Raw genomic sequence first — 20,462 nt, forward strand, 5'->3', positions numbered from 1 at the left:
TCATAGATATCACTGTGAAACACTACTGAGTATTGAAGTCCCAGCTAATGTTCAGACTTGAGCATAACATTTTGAAAAAAAACAACCTGTATCTTCAGTTAGTGGTTTTACAGGAAAGGCAGTAAAAAGAGTCAAAATATACATATACATAATGCATTATGTGTATAACACAATGATGCAGAGAGCTCATCCTTCTGTGTTTATCAATAGACTGGAAGAGGTAAGCGAGCCCACTCTGAAGAGTGTGACGTAGTACACAGGGGAGACAGAGGCAGTAGTTGTGTTTATGAGCAAAGGAAGCACGCAGAAAGGAGGAATAACACATGATCAAGGTTTCTGTCTGTCACTGTCAGAAGGATGAATTTGATTCATTCTGTGATGTTCTAAAACAATCTTTTTATTCTAACCTTGGAAACTGATTTTTGAGTGTTCTTTGGTGTGTACAAGCTTTGATTACTCTTTTTCTTTGTCACCTGAGCCTCACAAGGGTATTTTTTTCATAGAGAAGGTATAATTTGATGTGAATCCTTTAAATTAACCCATGTGTGTCCATGTATCACTTTGGCTAATATGGGAATTAATTTCTCTTTAATACTGATGTCTCTTTTGACGTTTAGAGGTTAGATCAATGAGGGATGCTACGAACAATATAAACAATTACTTTAACTAGCCTCAATAGATGGAATAATTATTGTTTCTGGTTTTAGGTCCTGCTGTGGTTCCGCCTCAGTATTACGGTGTTCCATGGGGGGTGTATCCAGCCAATTTATTTCAGCAGCAAGCTGCAGCAGCAAATACCACAGCAAATCAGCAAGCGGCTTCACAGGCACAACAAGGACAGCAACCGGTATGTTCTTCATAAAAAGATGTGCATTTAAAGCCTTACCTTAACATTTTCATTATATAAGGATCAGCTTCTAGGAAACTTTACATAATTCAGATGTTGTGTTGTATCAAATAATAAATGAATAGTAAAAATTCTCAGTTTCCTTACATTACTGATCATAGCTTCAAAAATTCATTTACTGCATGCTAAATATTTGTCTTATTTTGCAGTCCAAATTTTTAAAATAAGAAATATTTAAAATAATTTCTTTAATCCAGGTTACTTTGCTGTTATGTTTATGTCTAGATAATGCTGTCTGTACAGTTACTCAAAAAATAATGTAAAGTTAAAAGCTCATTTAGAAAGCTAGCATAAGGAGATGAAAAGAGATGTTTTAACAGTTTTAGGAGGATATTTTTCTCTTAAGCTTGGGAAAAAATAAACTGTGTTTTTATTAATTAACTGGCAAATGAAACGTTAGAATTTTTTTGTCTCTTTAAAAAGTAGGGAAATAAAGTTGTTACCAGTAGTTTTGTTGCTTCATGGGGAAGAAGGATCACCCCGTATATTTTTCTGTGACAGAATAGCTATTGCAACATTACTATGTGCTATATGTTATTTTTGCCTTAGTAAATCACGTGTAAGCCATTGTCACAAGAACTCATTGACACTTCCCTTTTTTTTTAAGTACCTTTAATTTCAAAGCTAATTTTCTATTGTTACCCTGAGTACGTTTGTAGAACTGTCATATGATCTTTCAGTATAAACAAATGGCCTTTTTCCACAAAGGCAAAACCCAGATCTTATCACGATCTTATGTGTGAATGATTGTGTGTGTGTGTGTGTTTGTTTTTCTGGCAGTGTAGTTAATTTCAGTGCCATTCGTATAAATGTAACATGAGAAGTGACTTTGAGTTACCGTGAAGTTCCAGAGTAGCTTCATCACTGTTTTAATATTCAGTCCTCCTGCTGATTGTTATCAGTGAGCTGCACCTATAAGTGAATGTATATAATTTCTCAAGTGTTTTTATTTTTCTTTCTTTATAAAATTAATATCCAACTTATGCAAAATCACATGGAAGATATTTTGTGGGGATATACTTTAAATTGTATTTCTGTCTTATTTTGAACCTGGAAAAGATTATTTCAACCAAGAGGAATAGAGTGGTTGCAAGAATTTAGATTGCTTTTCAATCAGATTTCCAGAGATATACTGTCATAACGTAATAAAATAAGCCTGTGTTACATGGTGATGGAGTTTTATGTGAATTCTTAAAACTTAGTGAGTGCATTTTCTTACAGCACCGTTGGCAGTGTAGTGTAAATTATTTAGAGGAGTTACTACAAGTTTTAAAGTATTCAGACTCACATCATTCAATTGCCTGAAAATAATGTAAAGAAATGCATTTATCAGGGAAGTACAGGTGTTCGGTTAATAAATAATGCAGATCATAAATGTACCGCTCTCACAGATTTTCTTCCTTACTTTATACTTATTACCGCTGATGGAACATACATGAGTTTTGCTGTCCAGAGCAGGGCAGGTATTTTGTTGTCACATTCGTTAGCAAAATAGTTTATGCCTTTTGTTCTATGTGTCTGTGTATATCTATATCTATATATGTATATATTACACATATACCCTTGAAACCAATAAGGTGGCATATTCTCAAAATGAAATTCAAAGCTAAGTGGCATCATATATACAAAGCAACTGTTCTTGACCTTTTTTAGCGTACAGTGGGCTTGCTTGCTTTCTTTTGAACGAATGTTGTATTGGTCTTTTCCAGGTTCTGCGAGCTGGAGCGACTCAGCGCCCGCTCACTCCCAACCAGGGGCAGCAGGGGCAGCAGGCGGAGTCGCTCGCGGCAGCTGCTGCAGCAAATCCAGCTTTGGCTTTCGGTCAGGGTCTTGCTACAGGCATGCCAGGTATGTATGTTATCAGCGAATTAAGAGAATCACTGGTAGTTAAAATACTGATGTTATTAGAGACCAGATTAACTGCTGTGTTTATGATAAGCTGCTTAGAATTGAGTTTTATGTAGTTTTATATTGTTCAGTTCCAATAAAATACTGGCACGGAATTCTCAGAGTACAAGAAATTCCTCTAGCATTTTTCATGTGGAGCATTTTGTATGGTTTTCCTGTTACAAACATATGCACAAGTAGTATCGTAGATGTTTTGCAGGATAGTTTCATATACAGTGAAGCAACTACATGCTGTCTTAAAGTCATGAGTTGTCTGAATGGGTACTCTGCAATAGGAAGTATTTGTCTTTCTAAAGTATTTTTTACTCGTAGTACATAATAATAATACAATCTAAAATTCAGAATCCAAAATTAGGAAATTTAAGAGAAAACTACTGCTTGAGAATCCCTGAAGATCACAACATATTTGAAGTAGAAGCACTCGAAAGTTTTGGACCCTCAGACCATTCCAGTATGTGTGGCTTCTGACTTATCCAGGGAATGGTTATTCTGAGTCTCAGTACATGTCATAAATGCACAATGGTTAGCTTGGAGTTCATCATCACTTTTAAGTGTTTAGTACAATGATCTGAGCAAGAACAGTTTAAGTGTACTCAGCCATTCTTCAGTACAAAAGTTAAGATTTTACATAGATAATGTTGATGGTAACTACAAAGGCATTTCATAGAATCATAGAATGTCCTGAGCTGGAAGGACCCACAAGGATCATTGAGTCCAACTCCTGTCCCTGCACAGGACAACCCCACAGTTCACACCATGTGTCTGAGGACGTTGTCCAGTCTTTTCTTGAACACTGTCAGGCTTGGGGCCGTGACACCTCCCTGGGGAGCCTGTTCCAGTGTCCAGCAGCCTCTGGGTAAAGAACCTTTTCCTCGTGTCCAACGTAAACCTCCCCTGGCACATCTTCCTGCCATTTCCTCAGGTTCTGTCACTGGTCACCAGTGAGAAGAGCTCAGCACCTGCCCTTCCTCCTCCCCTTGTGAGGAAGCTGTAACTGCCATGAGGTTTCCTCTCCCCTCCTCTTTGACTTGTCCAGGTTCTCTCCTCTGTCAGTACTACTTTGAAATGCCTCACAACCTACAGAAGTCAGTTTGTTGCTGGATGCTCTGGGACTGCATTGTGCGTTTTGCCTCCCATTATCAGATTTTACACCTCTAGGTGCAGAATGTACTGGTTCTTGTGTTTTTCTTGATTGTTTTATAGCTGCTATTTTTATTTCTTCTCATGCAGTAGTATCTTCAGCTTTTAGCATCTTTCTCTTTCACTTAAAATGAGGAATCAGCAAAATGTGCTGTCACAGCACCTGTCAAATCGTGTCTCTGCATCTCACCAAAGCAGGGGAGAAGGCCTGCAAACAGTGAGGTGTATCTGAGATGCTATAGGTGTCTTCACAAAAGCCTCAAAGGCTTAGCTATGCGTTTTTGTGTTTGTTTAGTTACGTCTTGGTTTTTCGTTTGGCCTTGGAGCTTTAAGACTGTGGAGTGGTCTGTGCTTTGTAAAAAGCCTGTGATGTTTAACTTGAGTCAGATCAATACCTGAGACCTTGATCTAGCCCAAATTTGTGACTTACAGGAAGATGTAAAAGGGGCGTTATTTTCAAAAATAAAATTATTTAGTTTAAATAATTCAAAGGCAATTCGTAAAACTCACAAAACCCCTCTCCAAATGGATGATTGAAAGTAGTACTAGGTGATTGAATACATAAACTCAGTCATGTAAGAGCCTGTCCTGTGAGGACTGGACTTGAAGCCTTTTTTCTTCCACCACAAGCCCAGAGAGATATTTCTGCGAGGGCAGGAACCTTTTTACTCAGTTTCCCTTGTAAGTTGCTGCTTTGTCCCATCTGCTGCACACCTGGATGGCCAGCGAAAAACTTTATAATAAATGTGAACATATTTCAGACTGTTCTGTAATAGGGTTCATATACAACTGACTTTCAGCCTTACTGACCACACTTTTCAGGGAGTGGGGCTCAAAATGTAAACAAAAAGAACGTTTATTTTCTCAGTCATTATAAGCTGGTTTTGTAGTGAGTCACAGGGAACACTGGTGATGCCTCTTTCTAGGTGAAGGACATAAGATGATGAAATGAATAAGGGCTGTTTTAGATGGGAATCATGATACTGATTTAGATGTCTGTATTTGAGGTAAATACTTAAGGCTCCTTTTATAGCTAGTGAAGTAGGAACTTTTAGTCTTGTTTCATCAACTATCTTAGTTACCTGATTTAGGATGAATCGGATTTTGTTCCAGAGGTGTCTTTATCCATTCACTTACTGCAAAATTGAGTCGGCATCACTAAATTACATCTAGATACTAAAATGCGGTTAAATGAATCCCAGGTAGAAACCACAGAACAACACACGTAATGTAATAAACAAGCGGAAAATGTGTGGAGTTCTTGCTCAATGAATTTACATGTTTTACGAGGAAGTGTGAGTCCAAATGGAGTTTCAAGCTTTTGAATATTCTTTATAGAGAGAGTATTTTTAGTTTGGCTCCACTGTGAGCTAATAAGTGGGAGTGTTATTCAGCTTGTCCATACTTCTGTCTTTAGGTTGTTTTAGCTGCTTTCTCCTTGTACAGCCTTCATGTTAGATGAAATTCATGAAATATCCCAACTATGGGGTTGTTTTGCTTTTATTATTTAGGGAGATGTATTCTTGTAGCACGTAAGGCACGTATCTCTCTGAAGAGAAAGTGTCTGAAATCCAGGTTACTTTTCATATAATGTTTTTGTTAAGTCTCTTTTCAGAAAAAATCCAGTTCTTCTTTTTAAAAAACAGCAATAGTGAAATATATTTTTCAGTGATGTGCAGTTGCATTTTAAATTCTTCCAGTCACAATTTCACAGAATCACAGAATCGACTGGGTTGGAAAAGACCTCAGAGATCATCGAGTCCAACCCTTGGTCCAACTCTAGTCCGTTTACTAGATCATGGCACTAAGTGCCATGTCCAATCTCAGTTTAAAAACCTCCAGGAACAGTGAGTCCACCACCTCCCTGGGCAGCCATTCCAATGCCTGACCACTCTCTCTGTAAAGAATTTCTTTCTAATATCCAGCCTAAATTTCCCCTGGTAGAGTTTAAGCCCATGCCCCCTTGTCCTATTGTCCTATTGCTAACTGCAAGTATTCCAGTAAAGAAGGCTTCCTAAAAACCAGATAGTTTCCAACTGAATAAATGCACAACACAAAGCCAGAGGGTACTCCCAATTTCATCATAAGATGATCAGTATATGTTATTTTTTACAAATAAAACCAGTCCTTATCACAGACCAACGGCTGGGCTCAGTTCAGTCATTGCAATTCAGGAGACTGTGTGGCCTCAGTTGTGTGAGGAGCCCAGAGGATGCAGAGCTGCCCAGATTGCCAGAAAATAGGTGTCAGGGGTGGCTCAGCCAGATCCCTCCAAGAGGCTTCATTGACTGCCTTGGTGAGATCAAGTGCAATTTAGTTTTATTGAATTTATGCAAATGAATCTCTTAGCACTGACTTGGTGCATCTAGCATGCAGGTGGGCATGCAAATTGAATTGTCTGACAAATGTGTAGAACATAGAAATCAACAATTTCTGTCTTATTAGCATTGCATTTTTTATTACCTAATAGAGGGATTTGAAGTGTGACATTGCAGTGGGTGGTTCATTCCGTGCCTCCAAGTAGTATGAAATAGAAGTCTAATTGTGGCAGACGTACAGGGAGTTGCGGTATTGGCAAACTTAAAATGGTTATAGAAAGTGTAAGTCACTTGCTGGTAGGTTGGTGAGCTCTCAGTTTGATTTGTGAGAGGACAAGTGAATATCTGTCACAACAAATGGAAGGTTATAGTGGTTCAGGTTTTGGTGAGCTTGGGAGGCTGAAGACTGCAGCACTTAAGGAAAGATGCAAGATTAACGCTGAATACTTTTTCAAGCCTGCATGCAGAGGAAAATAATTCAGTCTTGGGTATGTTGAGAAGGGAGAAGCTGTAGATTTGGACGAATGGACTCTACAGTGAATTTCAGGTTATGTTCCTGCATGGAGAGGGAGGGAGGTGTCAGGATGGTGGTGTTAAAAGGGGCAGATAATTGAGTTGGCAGTAAGAAGTGTCACATCTGTTGACTCAAATTGAGTAGAGGGAAGTGACAAACTGACATACATTTGGGTGCCATCAGCCAGGGAAGTTGCATAGAGGGAAGAGAGTAGGAGATCTGGGCAGAGTTTTGTGGTATTACATATAAAAATGTGAGAAGAGAGTGTGAAGTATCTAGTGGAAGACACTGAAGAAGTTACTGGATAGATAAGCACAACAGTAAGAATGGGCTGCGTGAGCCAAGAGAACAGATTTCTTCTCATTCTTTAGGAACATTTAAAGTTTGTGTGAAAAGAATCCAGAAAGTTTTCAGTCTGTGGTTTTGAAGACATTTACAAATTATCCAGCAAAGCACAGTAGCGTTAAACCAGATTGTTCACTTACATATTCCCTGCTGATCTGGGGACAGATAGTGTAGATAGAGCAGCTGAATCCTAAAATAAAAGGTGTGATTAGGAACTGATTAGGAAGCAAAGAGCACGTTTTAGTTTTTTGGTTGCAGTGGAAGACCACAGTAAGCTTGAATGTGAAGGCACTAAAGTGAGCTTTGATAGTTGTTAATTTGGAGGGGAAATTGCCCAGTCGAAGGGAGGTGATGATGTTCTAAGGTAATAAAGAGGTAATAAAAACTGAAACAGGAAGAGAGAAGGAATTATAAAGGAGAAGGAGAATTATAAAGGAGAAGATCTGGCGTGTTGCCATAAGAGAGAAGGCTGGGAAATAGTTTTTATCTTCATCTTTTTATCTGACTTTCTGGGGTGGGGTGATTGTAAAACACAAGTTTTGCTATGAGAGCTGTTCTTTGGTTATTTACTCTGTTCTGAGGTGATCTATCTGAAATTGTATTTTTGATGTCAAAGCAAATAATTTTATACCTTTGAGGCTGCAGATGGACTTAGTGAGGTCTCAGCAATTTCACAAATAGTACAATGTTGCTTTGTTTTAAGTAGATTTCTGCAGAAAGCTGAGAGGTCTCCTATTCCAGGTCAGGTGTATTAATTTCAGCGATTAGGAACATAGAAGCACCCATCAGTTCTCATTAATAGCTTGAACCTTCTGTGATGGTATCTTGATGCTAATGACCTACCTTATTATTACTAATTTTGGATGACCTGTTTGTGGTGGCATCACAGATAGATAGTGGCAAGGAAATATCAAGAAAAATGCATTTTGTAATGAAAAGAGCAAGTGCAAGTTGCTTCCATTTTTTAATTCAGCAGTCATGCTAGTCAGTTATGTTAGAAAAGCTAAAATTAATGTATTAACCTGCATTAGTATTCCCAGTAAGTTTGATTTATACAATACTGGATAAGATGCAATACTGTGTAAGCTTGTTTGCCTGTTTGTTTGTTTCTCCCAAGTATTTTGCATCGGAAAATAGACTTGTTTACATTGTGGGCCTGAAGTTGTATAAATTGCTGTATATTAGTTTCAGATCAGCACATGGGTGTAAATATAGGATCAGTCCTTTTTCATACAGCTGTAGCATTATCTGTGGGTTTGAACATTTGAAGAGAATAGGTGGACAGAGTAAATACTAGTAAATATTAGCCAGATGTTCTGAAAAAATGGTGTTATATGATACAGCAGTAACAAAAGGCAGGACCGACATGGTGTTATCAATTGAATGTTGTATGAGTAAAAGTAGAAATGATGTAGGTACTCATAGTTAAATGTCACGAATGTATGCAGGAATGTATGTGGTATTATAAAGAGCTTTCCTACCATGTCAATGATGTTGTAATATTTTATGCTGTGTTGTCTAGAGAGCTACAGTCAGACAGACAGCAGTCATTGTCACCTTGCCCTGCCTTGGGAATGTAGCCTTCATTGTATCTTGGTGCTGTAGGTGGTAGAAGCAGTGGCATCTCTAGTGAAGGTTTCCTACCCAGTTCCTTTGACAGAACCTGTTTGGGTTGGTTTTAACTAGCCAGACTTTCAGACATTCTGTGGGGCACAACTGTCTTCTTGTGCTGTTGATGAGAAAGGAAAAGGTAAATGCACCTGGAATGCAAAACAAGTTGTGAGCAGTGAGAACGGGTTTGGAATGATGGTAATGACAGGTTTTCATAACCACTACGTGCGTTTATCTCCAGAACCATTAATTGAACCTAAAGATCTGGGTTTTCATCACTTCCCTCCTTTTCAGTGAGTGAGTTTCTTTCATATCTTCAGAGTTTCTTAGTGTGAGAGAACGTGGACCTGTGTCCAGCTTCCCTGCAGGGAACTGTAACCACCAGGCCAGTTGGCAAATGGTGCTTCCAGCTCTGTTTTTGGAGCAAGGCATCTAGGCAGAAGAGATTCCACAGATGTATTAGAAATAGAGTAGGAGAAAATATGACTTGGAAGCCTGGTGATTGAGGTGCTCACCTGGAATTAGAGGCCCAGGTATTTATGTTCAGGTCCAAATCTATTTCAGAGACAATTCTGGTTCTGAATGTACATGGAATATGACTTAAAATAGAATGGAAAATCTTGGTTCTTACACGTACAAAAGCAGATGTGTGATTTTTGCGATCTTGACTCTCTTAATAGCATTAGTATATATTTGAACATGGGAGGAATATTGAAATTCTCTTGAATTTTAATGCTTTATAAGAGTAATTGAGCTAAAAATCAGATGGTGTTATGTTTTCATTGTCAGTACCCTTTCTTAGGTTATCCTAGCTCATCTTACATTTTTTAGGGATTTTTATTCCAGTTCTTAAAGTGTCAGAGCTTTGAAATTAATTATCGTGTTCTTGTCCTAAATAGAGGGTTTTTTGTTTTGCCCTTTTTACTCTTTTGCTTTCCTTCATTTGTATCTTGTATCCTGTTTTCCATCCTACTACTTGTTTTTCTCCTTTTTCTTCCCCAGTTCAGACTCTCAACTCAATGAAATTATACTTGGATTACAGTCTTTTTTCTGTGAAACTGACTGATCCAGGGTATTCCTGCCCACAGAGCGCTCCTTTCCTAATGTGTTTTTGTAGAAGGACTTTTGAGTGTGGTTAGGAAAAGTGTGGAATTGTCAAACTTACATTTAGTTCAGCCCTTTAATTGTACAGACTGCAGTCCCTTTTACATGTACAAACGAGTACAAGGGAAATGCAGAGTATTTTAAATTGCTAATGAAATTGATTCAATAGTGATCCAAATGCGACCAGTTGTGTTGTTCTTGTAACTTTTCACTATGGTGTTAGAAACCTAATTTGTTAACTTGGAAACAAAATTTGACTTTAGACTATTAAATTTAGCTGTTCTAGTTTTGAAAAATAATGTAGAATGATCCTAAATAAGATTTTGTCACACGGTGCTATGTTCACTATTGGGGTTATTTTTATGTCCAGTTCATGTTCTAAGGCAATATGGCAGAAATGCTGTTTTCCTCCTTGTTTGTTGTCAGAAATTTTCAAAGAGAGAAGAATTGATTTTATAAGACTATCTGCACTACTAACTCTTGTGTTCTGTATTGTGTAGGCTATCAAGTACTAGCTCCCACTGCCTATTACGATCAGACTGGTGCCTTAGTAGTAGGCCCTGGAGCAAGAACTGGCCTTGGAGCACCAGTCAGATTGGTGGCCTCAACCCCTGTTATCATCAGTTCTGCAGCAGCACAAGCAGGTAAGTGGTTGGTCTTGCGTGGACATTTCTTCCGCTTTGTATTGAACCTTAACAGTGATTTTGTTGATCAGTATTTGATATTGTTGCTATGTTTTGTACACATCTGTGAAGTTCTGTAGTTGTGAAGGATATACCATACATGCTCTCTATCTTACTCTGTCACCTGCCTGTCTGAGACACTGTTGTTTCTTGAAGAGATAGCTTTTCTTTTGTAATTCAGATTTACAGTCCTCCCCCCATACATACACAGGCATGTTTCTGCTAATGTTGCTTGTCAGATATGAACATTTTCCCCATTCCTCTCCCCATGCATATTACATGCACTTCTCATCAGCCCCGTAAATGGTGTCCTCTAGGAAGCATAAGTTCGTTGCTTCAGCCTGGCAAGAGATGATGGAGCGCTCTGGGGCCTTGCTGTGCTTTTCTCCTAAAGTATTTTGTCCTGAAAATTGTGTCGAAGGAAAAAAACTGTGGAATGGACAGCAGAAGAGGAGAATTAGTTATATCAAAAGCCTCTAGATTTCTTTTTTTATCAGTGATAGGGTCTGGTACTACTTTAATGAACAATTGTATTTATTGCATTTGTTAACTTAAAATCTAAAGTACTGGGTTAAATGAATGTGTTCAGTAAATTAGATTTTCAGTTAATCTAAGCTTCTCTATGCAGAACTTTCTTCTGACATTAGTAGCTGAAGATGTCTTTGCGTGACTTTTAGCTGTAACTCTGCTCTTGCAACTTCAAATATAAAAGTACAGTTCAGTAAACAGTGATGTCTGATATGTTTACACTGAAACTTCCCTCTGTTACAGCAACAATTCTGCAGCCTTGATTAGCCTACAACCTATACTGTCTTCATTTTCTTCCTTGGGTAATTAAGACTCTGTAATACTATGAAGTCTCTCAGTTCTTTAATATGGGAATTTCTGCTTGTTTAAGAGGGCTTTGAGAAAATACGATTTAGATCTGAATAGTCCATTTTCAGTCAGAAATGTTTGAGAGAGTTAATTATGATTGAAAACCTGTGTTTTACAGCTGCAGCTGCTTCAGCTGGAGGAACAGCAAACAATCTCGCGGGAGCCACGAACGGTCTTTTTCGGCCACTTGGTGCACAGCCACAACAACAGCAACAGCAAACAAATAGTAGCCTCCAATCCAATTCATTTTATGGCAGTAACTCTTTGACCAGTAACTCCCAGAGCAGTTCCCTTTTTTCCCATGGCCCTGGCCAACCAGGAAGCACATCCCTTGGCTTTGGAAGTAGCAGCTCTTTAGGAGCAGCTATCGGCTCTGCACTTGGTGGATTTGGCTCATCAGGTAGGTTGTTCATATAGTGAGGAAATTCTGTGAGATTCTTGCGTTAAGCAAAAAAAGTGTCTTTATCCAGTCATGTTATATACGCATACATTTCTAAAAAGAATGCAAAAATAGGTTGAGTTAAGAACAAATTATAGGGGAACAAAAAGGGTTATCTAAAATTCATTTGGGCTCTGTATACAAGATGGATTTTAGAAGAATATCCTGTAGTCATAGGTATCTCCAAAATACTTTTCCATACTGAGCACTGTACCCTGCCCCAGGAGTTTATCATTTTTAGTAAGCTTTTTTAATTTTCTAGGAAGTCTTCATTCTGTGTTTAAAATAACAATTGGTGATGTTCAAGATACGTGTTCTTTTGGTGTAATTTTCATGTCAGGAAAATTCCTAAATTATAAAAAAGTAAATAGCATCTAATTTTCTAAATTGGAGCTAGGATTAAAATGTCTGTTTAAAAACATTTTAATAGGATGTGTAAAATAGAAAGACTTAATACCCCAAGAATAGTCCTTGCTAACTCTACTAGGTTTACTCTCAGATGCAGTTAAGTCTAAATAGTTCTGTGCAAGCTGGGGCCTTAAACTATTTCAACAGACATTATCAAACTGTAAAAAAATAAGGAAAAAAAATCACTGTTGCCATTATATTTCTGCACTATTGCAGAAATTTCTTATTTGCACAGTTTTTAAACATGCAAGGTAGGTTTTCTTAAATTTCCAATTCCCAATCAGTATGGCAAGTGATATATCTTTTCTGAAGAATCTCTTAAGTTACAGCACTGAATTGCTGCTAATTATTATTTTAATTAAGTCAGTGGAGCTTGTTTAAAATCTTTACATATCTTGCAGATCGTTAGAAATTTGGGAAAACTTCTGTACTCTTAAGTGTTATTTTTGAAATCAAATGCCCCATGCAAAATAATTTAAAAAAAAATATGTTGAAAGAAATGTGAACAGTGAAGACCATATACTAAGCTACCTTGTAATAGAATACCAGAAGGAAATCGGAAGGGAAAACACACTCTTCAGTGTTAAAACATCACAGTATCATAGTACGTTTGGGATTGGAAGGGACCTCAAAAGATCATCTAGTCCAATCCCCCTGCTGGAGCAGGAACACCTAGGTGAGGTCGCACAGGAACATGTCCAGGTGGGTTTGAATGTCTCCAGGGAAGGAGACTCCACAACCTCCCTGGGCAGCCTGTTCCAGTGTTCTGATCCCTGTTATTTGGTAATTACGTGGAAGTGAATAGTGACATCAAATATACTGCATACCAACACAGAGATTTACTCAGTGTTGTGTTTTTGTAAAATAATCTGAAAAGTTATATAGTTTAACAAAACTAATGCTAGGAAATCCAGAGTTAAGTTTTACACTGATCCTCTCCAATATCTGATTTTAAAGAGTACACTAGGAGACTCTAAACATATCATCTTAAAAAAAAAAATGCAGAGGCTACTCAGTTGTGTAGGCTTTCTCAATTTTCTATAATACCACAGCAGGTAGCTATTATTTACAAAGTAATTGTGCTATTCAAGCATTGTATTTTGTAATATAATTTGTCCTGAGCTACTTGTAGGATTTCAGTGAATACTTAGCAGCTGTGTCTCGCTCTAGGTGCAGTTTCATTTCATCAATGGATAATGATCCTAAGTATATCTGCGTATTTCATGCATTGCACCCATTTTAAGTCTCTAGATAGAATAGTTTTAAGTCATAAAAGTCTTTATCCAGCATTATCACAAGGACCTCCATAGAATAAAAATTTCAGTTGTGTATCTACTTGAGAAGAATCAGCGTAGTTCTTTCTGTCACAGGAGATGCAACCTTTTTCTTGTAGGAAAGGTCAGTTCCAAAGCCTTCAGCACAGTGTACACTGAAATCTTGCAGCAGTATCCTGGGTGATTTAATTAGCACGGGAGTTTCCACAGGGAAGGAGGAATCCTTTGCTTTTGCAGTTTGAGAAGTGCTGATGAAAGGTGCTACCTAAACCTGAAATATTTTTAGTAGTATTATTGGAATAAAAGTATATTGAAAGTGCCCTTCTGCCAAGTATAAGTTGTACTTGCCATAACAGCTGCTTTAAAAATGCTTCCTCAATATTTTTAAATAGTTCCTGAGCTGTATGTGTATATTAATTGAATTACACAGATGAGTAATTACATAAATGGGTGTTCATGCATGTTGAGGCAAATTAAAAACAAGTTTAATTTTTTATCTTAAGTTCTGGCTGCTTTGTAACTCTACTCAGCATGTTGTAAAGGTTGAATTTCAGTTAAAATACAGCCGTGAAGATTGACAGATGTCAATACAGATCTTGCCTTTATGTTTTCAGTTGTTGCAGGGAAAAAAAACAGTAGCTCTGCAAAAAAATGCAAAGGTGAACATGTTCTAGCTGAACAAGTTAACAACAATGTAAATGCAGGAATAGGCAAGCATACAGTCTGGATGTCTGTATGCACTTTACAGTCTCTGCTCTTTTATAATAAAAGTTATTCATACTCCATTTTAAAGGTTCAGGTACACGACAAGTTACTGCAGCTTAACAGGTAGCTAAAGAATTAGATCAAGTATGGCAGCTTTCCAGATGCCTCCTTCTGGCTGGGACCAAGTGTAAAGTCATTGCATTAGCTTACACAGTGGTCAGGAGCGCCACACAAATCCAAATTGTCTTCTGGTTTTCATGAGCTTTGCTTGTGTATGTGTGAAAATGCAGCTTGGCTGGTTCGTGGTAACTTGTTAAGCTGCAGTAATTTAGCTGGGTAAGAAACCCGCAAAGAAAGCTGAAGTTTGCTTCACTTTTTTTATAGTTTGGAAAATAGCAATGCATCATGTAGCATTGTATTGACATTCACATGGCTCACTGCGGAGCCAGAACCTGTAGAACTAGTCTCAAATCTTGAGATTTCTTTCAACTGTTGCCTTAATTTGCTCTTCTGATTTCTTGTTCTCAATCTCCTCACCTAGTTAGTCCAGTATCTCTTCCTTCTGGCTTCTCCTCTAGTATGTCTTCCTTCCCAGTGTCCAGGCAGCATTTCCCTCTCGCTTCCCCTCATCCTCCCAAACACGTTTCTGTTTCTCCTTGCACTGTGCGATGTTCCCATCACCAGCTCGCTACTCCAGCTGTTTTGCCCCACGGTCACATACACCTTCTGCAGCTTGACTTGCCTTCAGAACTGCGTTCTTTTCATCCTCAGTCCCACTGGTTTCAAAAGTGCTTGCCAGTTTTCTTGCAGTCTCCTTGTTGGCTCCTTTGTCTGACCCTTCTCTCCTCCTGCTTCTGTTTTTTCTATTTTTGTTTTCTTTTTCTTCCTCTGGTCTGTTTCTTGTGTTTGGCTTTTGCCTCCTCTGCATTTGAAGTGGAAAACTTCATTTCCACACTGCCTGATGGGCCTTCCAAACACAAGGTGGGGTCTTGGACAGCAGTTTCAGAGGCCATTTTTTGGCATGGCACGCAGAAGCCCAGAAGTCAATTTCAGGAGAAACCTTTATCAGCCATCTCAGATGTGCCATAGATGGGCAGGATTTTTAAGTTTTCAGCTGTGAGTCTGTAGCAGAGCTCTGCTGAAACTGTATAATGCATGATTTTGCTAAGATTTTTAGCTCAATCCAATAGAGCATGAAAATAAAGGTCTCCTGTTGCTGGCACATCTGTCTGAGTACATTAAAGCATTAACTCCTCCAATAATAGGTAGCTGGATTATTTTACTAGGGATAAAGCATCTTTTTTCACCTGTTTTTCTAAAATGGCAGTGTTGTTTGGGCAGAACTTCTTTGAAATATTTGGTCCAAGCAGGTACCTGCCGTGAAAAGTGTTCGCCAAGTTACTAATGTTAGGAGGAAACCAATTAGTGTCTTAAAATGGCAAGTGTCAGACACTCTTCAGGTTAGGCCATGCTGCCAGCTGTAGTAGGGAGGTACTTCCAAAGGTAAAGATTATGGAAGTATAAATAAATTCTGACCTTTTCCTTTTTAAGTTGGAGAACAATTTTCCAAATTCAGCTTAAGAAGCATCTTTGTTACCAAAATATCCTCAATCTTGGTTTTGCTTATAATACCATCCCAGTGTTTAAAATAGACACTCTAGTTTAATATTTCACTACTATGCAACAGGTACTAGAATTTTAACATTGCTAAAAGCTCTTTATTGTTCTATTGTTACCCTAGACTGTCCATGGCCATGCTGAATGATGCTGTGCAGGATAACCAGTCCTTCACTGAAACACTGTTATCCAAAGCTTCCAGTCTAATTTGACTTTCAGAAATACTGGTAGCAGTATAATTTTTCAGTTTCTCACCTTAATTTTCTGTTTCTATTGCACTTCTCATCTTCTTAGCCTGTTACTTCTGTATATCTTTTCAAACTACTTCTTTGAGAACCATAATTCTTGTAGGGAATTTTTAGTGCTTTTTTTTCCTGCAGGTGCGGGGTTCACAGACATGAGGAAGTTCAGAAACAGCTGAACAGCAACATAGATTATTTTCTGAACCCTTAAACAACAACAACCAAGTGTCTCCAGCCTTTTTCCTGAAATCACGTAACGCTGTCTGACTAGTAATTTAAGGTGCAAAAAAATTATCCAAGAGTTCAGTGGAAGTATTTTTAGAATCATTTGTTCTATAAAGTGAGAGTGTAATCTAATTCATAAATTCCATATTTGTCCCAAAGCCTGAAGCCAGACAATTAAAACAGAGTGCTGCAATATTACTGTGAGAAGTCTAGAATGAAATGTTGAAAGACATGGGCATTGGTGAAATTACTTATCAGTGATATGTTTACACCCACTTAGATTTACTTAAGAGCATGTGTGGTTATCACAGTAATTGTCTTTGTCATAACGATTGCTGTAATTATTGTGATCGCATCTGTTATTGCCCAGCTGTAGTTGGGGATAGGTTTTATTCAGTTGACACTGTGTAATTAGGGTCTTTTTATTTCTTCTTCAGTTGGCAGTTCTGCAAGTAGTAGTGCCACAAGGAGAGATTCTCTATCTACTAGCTCTGACTTGTACAAAAGATCTAGTAGCAGCCTAGCACCCATAGGGCAGCCTTTTTACAATAGTCTGGGATTTTCCTCCTCTCCAAGTCCAATAGGCATGCCTCTGCCAAGCCAAACGCCAGGACATTCACTTACGCCACCGCCATCACTTTCATCACATGGATCCTCATCCAGTTTGCATTTAGGTAAAAAAAAAAAAAAATCAAAAACAAAAAAACCAAAAAAAAGCCACTTTTTGTTTGTATGTGTGTATGTATTTCTATGTGTAAAATATATGTTGCGTAAGAGATGTCACGTTACCTTTGCTGTTAAACATTTTTGTAATGAAGAGGGTCTGTTCCATGCTCGGGTGCTCAGAGATTTGACGGTGGAGGGCACTCAGCAGCTTTTTGCATATCGGGCCAGCAACTGATTTTCCTTCCCTTGCAGATGCCCGATAGAGAGCCCAGTAAGACTTATTGGTCCTTTTTGCATTATGTTTCCACAGTATGACAAGCAAAGGTGCATTATTTTTGTATCTACTTCAGTGTATTACCACGTTAAGGATGTTCTAAGATGATATTGTATTTAACAGTGAAATGACTTTCACTACTGCCCCTTACCAGGATAATGTAGAAAAGTGAGCAAAGATCTCAATGTAAAATGTACTGAAAGGTGTTTTTTGAATCAGTGAGTCTACTACATCATGGGCCAGGAAGGCAATAGTTCATCACCAGGCTGGTGGAAAAAAAGAAAATGCACTTGTGAAGGAAATAGGAATAGGAATGATGATACTAATTTTTTAGGAAAGTTTTAAGCTAGTTACCTGACAAAAGTTTAAAATTTAAAGCAAAATCTAAAGAAACCCCACCATAGCCTACAGTATATTTGGAAGAGAATAATAAACTTTCTCTTTTGTTGCTGCAAAAATTTGTGGTCATTCAGTTTGGATGCTAAAATCATACAGTGAAACTAGATCTGATTTCAAGATTGAGTTGCCTGTTGCTTCACTAACTATTCCATGCACAGTTTTGTGCATGTAATAGGCAACCTAATCCCCTGTACTTCTGTTAGTGCAAATAAAACTGGAAAAAGTTCAAAAGTACCTGCTAAAATGCACTTTGAGTGAGAAATGTGTGAGTGGTTTGTATAACACGGTTAAAAGTAAATTAAATATATTACAGTTCAGTATCCCCTTCATGGTTAAGTGCTGAATACCCAAAGTAAAACTGGGCGAGGGGATATTTCAGCACATTTTATTTTTTTTTACTTACCTTTTTTCCTTTTTCAGGTCTACAAAGTGCACCTTTGGGCTGAGACCAAGCATGGAAAGTTTCAGCCCAAATGGAGGCTTTTGAGAAAGTTCTGAACATCTGACAATGGGGTTATCATGGAAATCTTTTTCTTTCTTTCTTTTCAAAGTATTCTCACAATAGTTTTCATATTACTGAAAACTATACTTCAACCAAATTTTGGAAGGCATTATCTAAAATTCAGAACATTCAAAGTTTTGTGCTGTTTCACATTTGATAAATGTTAAATAAAAGACTTTCCAGTTCTGAGAAAGTGAGTTGTGATCGGTATAGAGGATTACCTCCATCAGCAGAAATTGTTAAATACTGATCTTAATCCATTTTGGACTGTTTGGCAGTGTGAACTAAGCATAATAGTTTGTTAAAATCATGTACTAGATCAGTGTGTAAAGACCAGAATGTACAGTTGTACTCTGAAAATTGACACAACCTCGGTGGCTTCCATGTGTCCTGGTGAACCTCGGTCACGAGGGAACTTTGCTACTTCACCAAATCAATCTGAAATTTGGAAATTGAGGTCTTCTGGATTTTTGCTTTCACAAAAGCGCAGTAAATTTTTTTTCTTAGCATTTCCTGCATTCAACACTGTGTAATATCTTTGTGCAGTTACCTCTAACATGCACCATTGTAAAAAAGTTGAAGACTATTTCTGCAGTTAATTGTCTTTTCTGTTAAATTTATTCTGGTGTGTCCATCAGCCACTCTTGGAAGCATTTGTTTTGTTCTCACTTATTTAAAAAAAGGCAAAGCTTTCTCACCAAGTGAGAAGTTACATTGGAAATCAATCAGGGAGTATATTGTCAGCAGGGTATGATTATCTTGTCGTCACTTTTCAGAGTAGAACAACGTTTAAGTTCATGTCTGCATGCAGTTTCCATTGGTGTTCTGATAATGCCTGTCAAATGCAGCCCTCCCTCCACCTTCAAAACTTGTGGTCCTGCCTCCTTACATCGACAGGTTCAGCTAAGTTTAACTCCTGCTTTCAAATGGGCATCAAACTCGGTTGCTCCTGTTTTGGCCACCAGAATACCCGAGCACAATCCTGGGAAAGGGTGCATGGTTTTATAACCCCTTTGTCAGACACCGCTGCCATTTGTAGCTTAAAAGACCAGTTTCCCTTTTACAAGGAATTTGTGATATTTTACTGGTTTTTTTTCCTCTTCTCACCAACTCTTGTCCAACATCCTAAAATAGGAATGTGCTAATTACTTTGTTCTAGTGTCAGTTTTCCTGTATTTGAAGGGATTTGTCAGTTGTCTGTAACTGCTGCTTTATTGTCATCAGCTGGAGCAGTAAGGTCATGAATTTGAACTACCCTTTCACTCCCAGGGACAAAAAACTGCCAGAGGAAGTATTTTTTCCTATGTTTTACAAAATCCTTTTAGATTGGTGCTGCTTATTCTGATTGATGATAGATTTTAGCATTGGTGTAGAGTAGGATTTTTTGAGTCTGGGCTCTTGGAGGTAATTCTTTCCTGTGCTTTGCAAGCCAAGCTTGTTAGTAGTTTAGATTGATGTTTTATCTTTAGAAATGGTCATTCTGGGTAAGAGTAAAGGCCCCTTGGCAAGAGTGCGTGGGGAGCTTTGCATTGCCTCTGCTGGGGATGTACTCTGTAGGGCTTCAGTAAACCAGGTGTAATGGCCACTTGCATTGTTTCATTAAAAAATAAATACATATGTGTACATACATATGTAATTCTGTTTTCCATATGAACATGAAGTTTTTAGCTGAGGATGAGATGAAGCTACTTTTTTTACAGATGAACAAATACTTTGTAAAAATCAAGTTAGAAGTGCTTATATACTAGCAGGTACTTTACTAGGAGATAATGTTGCTGACTGATTCAAACAGTTACTGTGCAGTAGAGCTGTTTTATGTCTTGGTTAGAAATGATTGAAGAAATACTTTGGTAATAAGTACTAACAGACTAATGCTATCAAAATAAATGCGCCTAGATCTAGTTTTTAATATTTTTTTCTTAATGTTCTCCTTTGCCTTAAATATGCTATCCATGCTAAGGAGTTAGTGATTTAACATGATTTGTGTCCTTCAAGCTTAGTAAGGCTATTTTAGATAGTCCAATATCCCCTTACACTTCTGTGCCTCTTCTTCCCTGTGGACTAGCCACAGGGATTTTAGGTTCAATTAAGCTATAAAACAACTTAATATTGTTCATTGCATCAGAGATCTTTGTTTTACCAGATCAGAAGTGGTAGCTAAGTGATTATCTGAAGAATGAACTGCATGCTTTATTCCCCATCGGTTTGTAGCCGTGTACTCTACTGATGCCCAATACATCCGAAAATTTCAGTGTTTGCAGAAATGTTTAGACTAGATACTTTATTCAGTAGGGCATGTTCCCCA

The 20,462-nt window shown here is 37.9% G+C and overlaps 1 protein-coding gene across 21 annotated transcripts in view; it reads left to right on the forward strand.

Moving 5' to 3' along the window:
- The window catches only part of PUM2 (pumilio RNA binding family member 2), a 75,334-nt gene that overhangs the window by 41,417 nt on the left and 13,455 nt on the right, over positions 1–20,462 (forward strand). For 12 of the 21 annotated variants that reach the window (XM_065055803.1, XM_065055797.1, XM_065055793.1 and 9 more), the window contains 5 exons: positions 708–847; positions 2,617–2,755; positions 10,348–10,491; positions 11,525–11,806; positions 16,754–16,990. In XM_065055803.1, the coding sequence (XP_064911875.1) occupies positions 708–847; positions 2,617–2,755; positions 10,348–10,491; positions 11,525–11,806; positions 16,754–16,990 (942 nt within the window). The remainder of the gene's footprint in view (positions 1–707; positions 848–2,616; positions 2,756–10,347; positions 10,492–11,524; positions 11,807–16,753; positions 16,991–20,462) is intronic. The other 9 variants (XM_065055813.1, XM_065055812.1, XM_065055805.1 and 6 more) reach the window with 1 other exon arrangement.

The sequence above is a fragment of the Columba livia genome, chromosome 3 (assembly GCF_036013475.1).
Source record: "Columba livia isolate bColLiv1 breed racing homer chromosome 3, bColLiv1.pat.W.v2, whole genome shotgun sequence".
In the NCBI taxonomy this organism is placed as follows: domain Eukaryota; kingdom Metazoa; phylum Chordata; class Aves; order Columbiformes; family Columbidae; genus Columba; species Columba livia.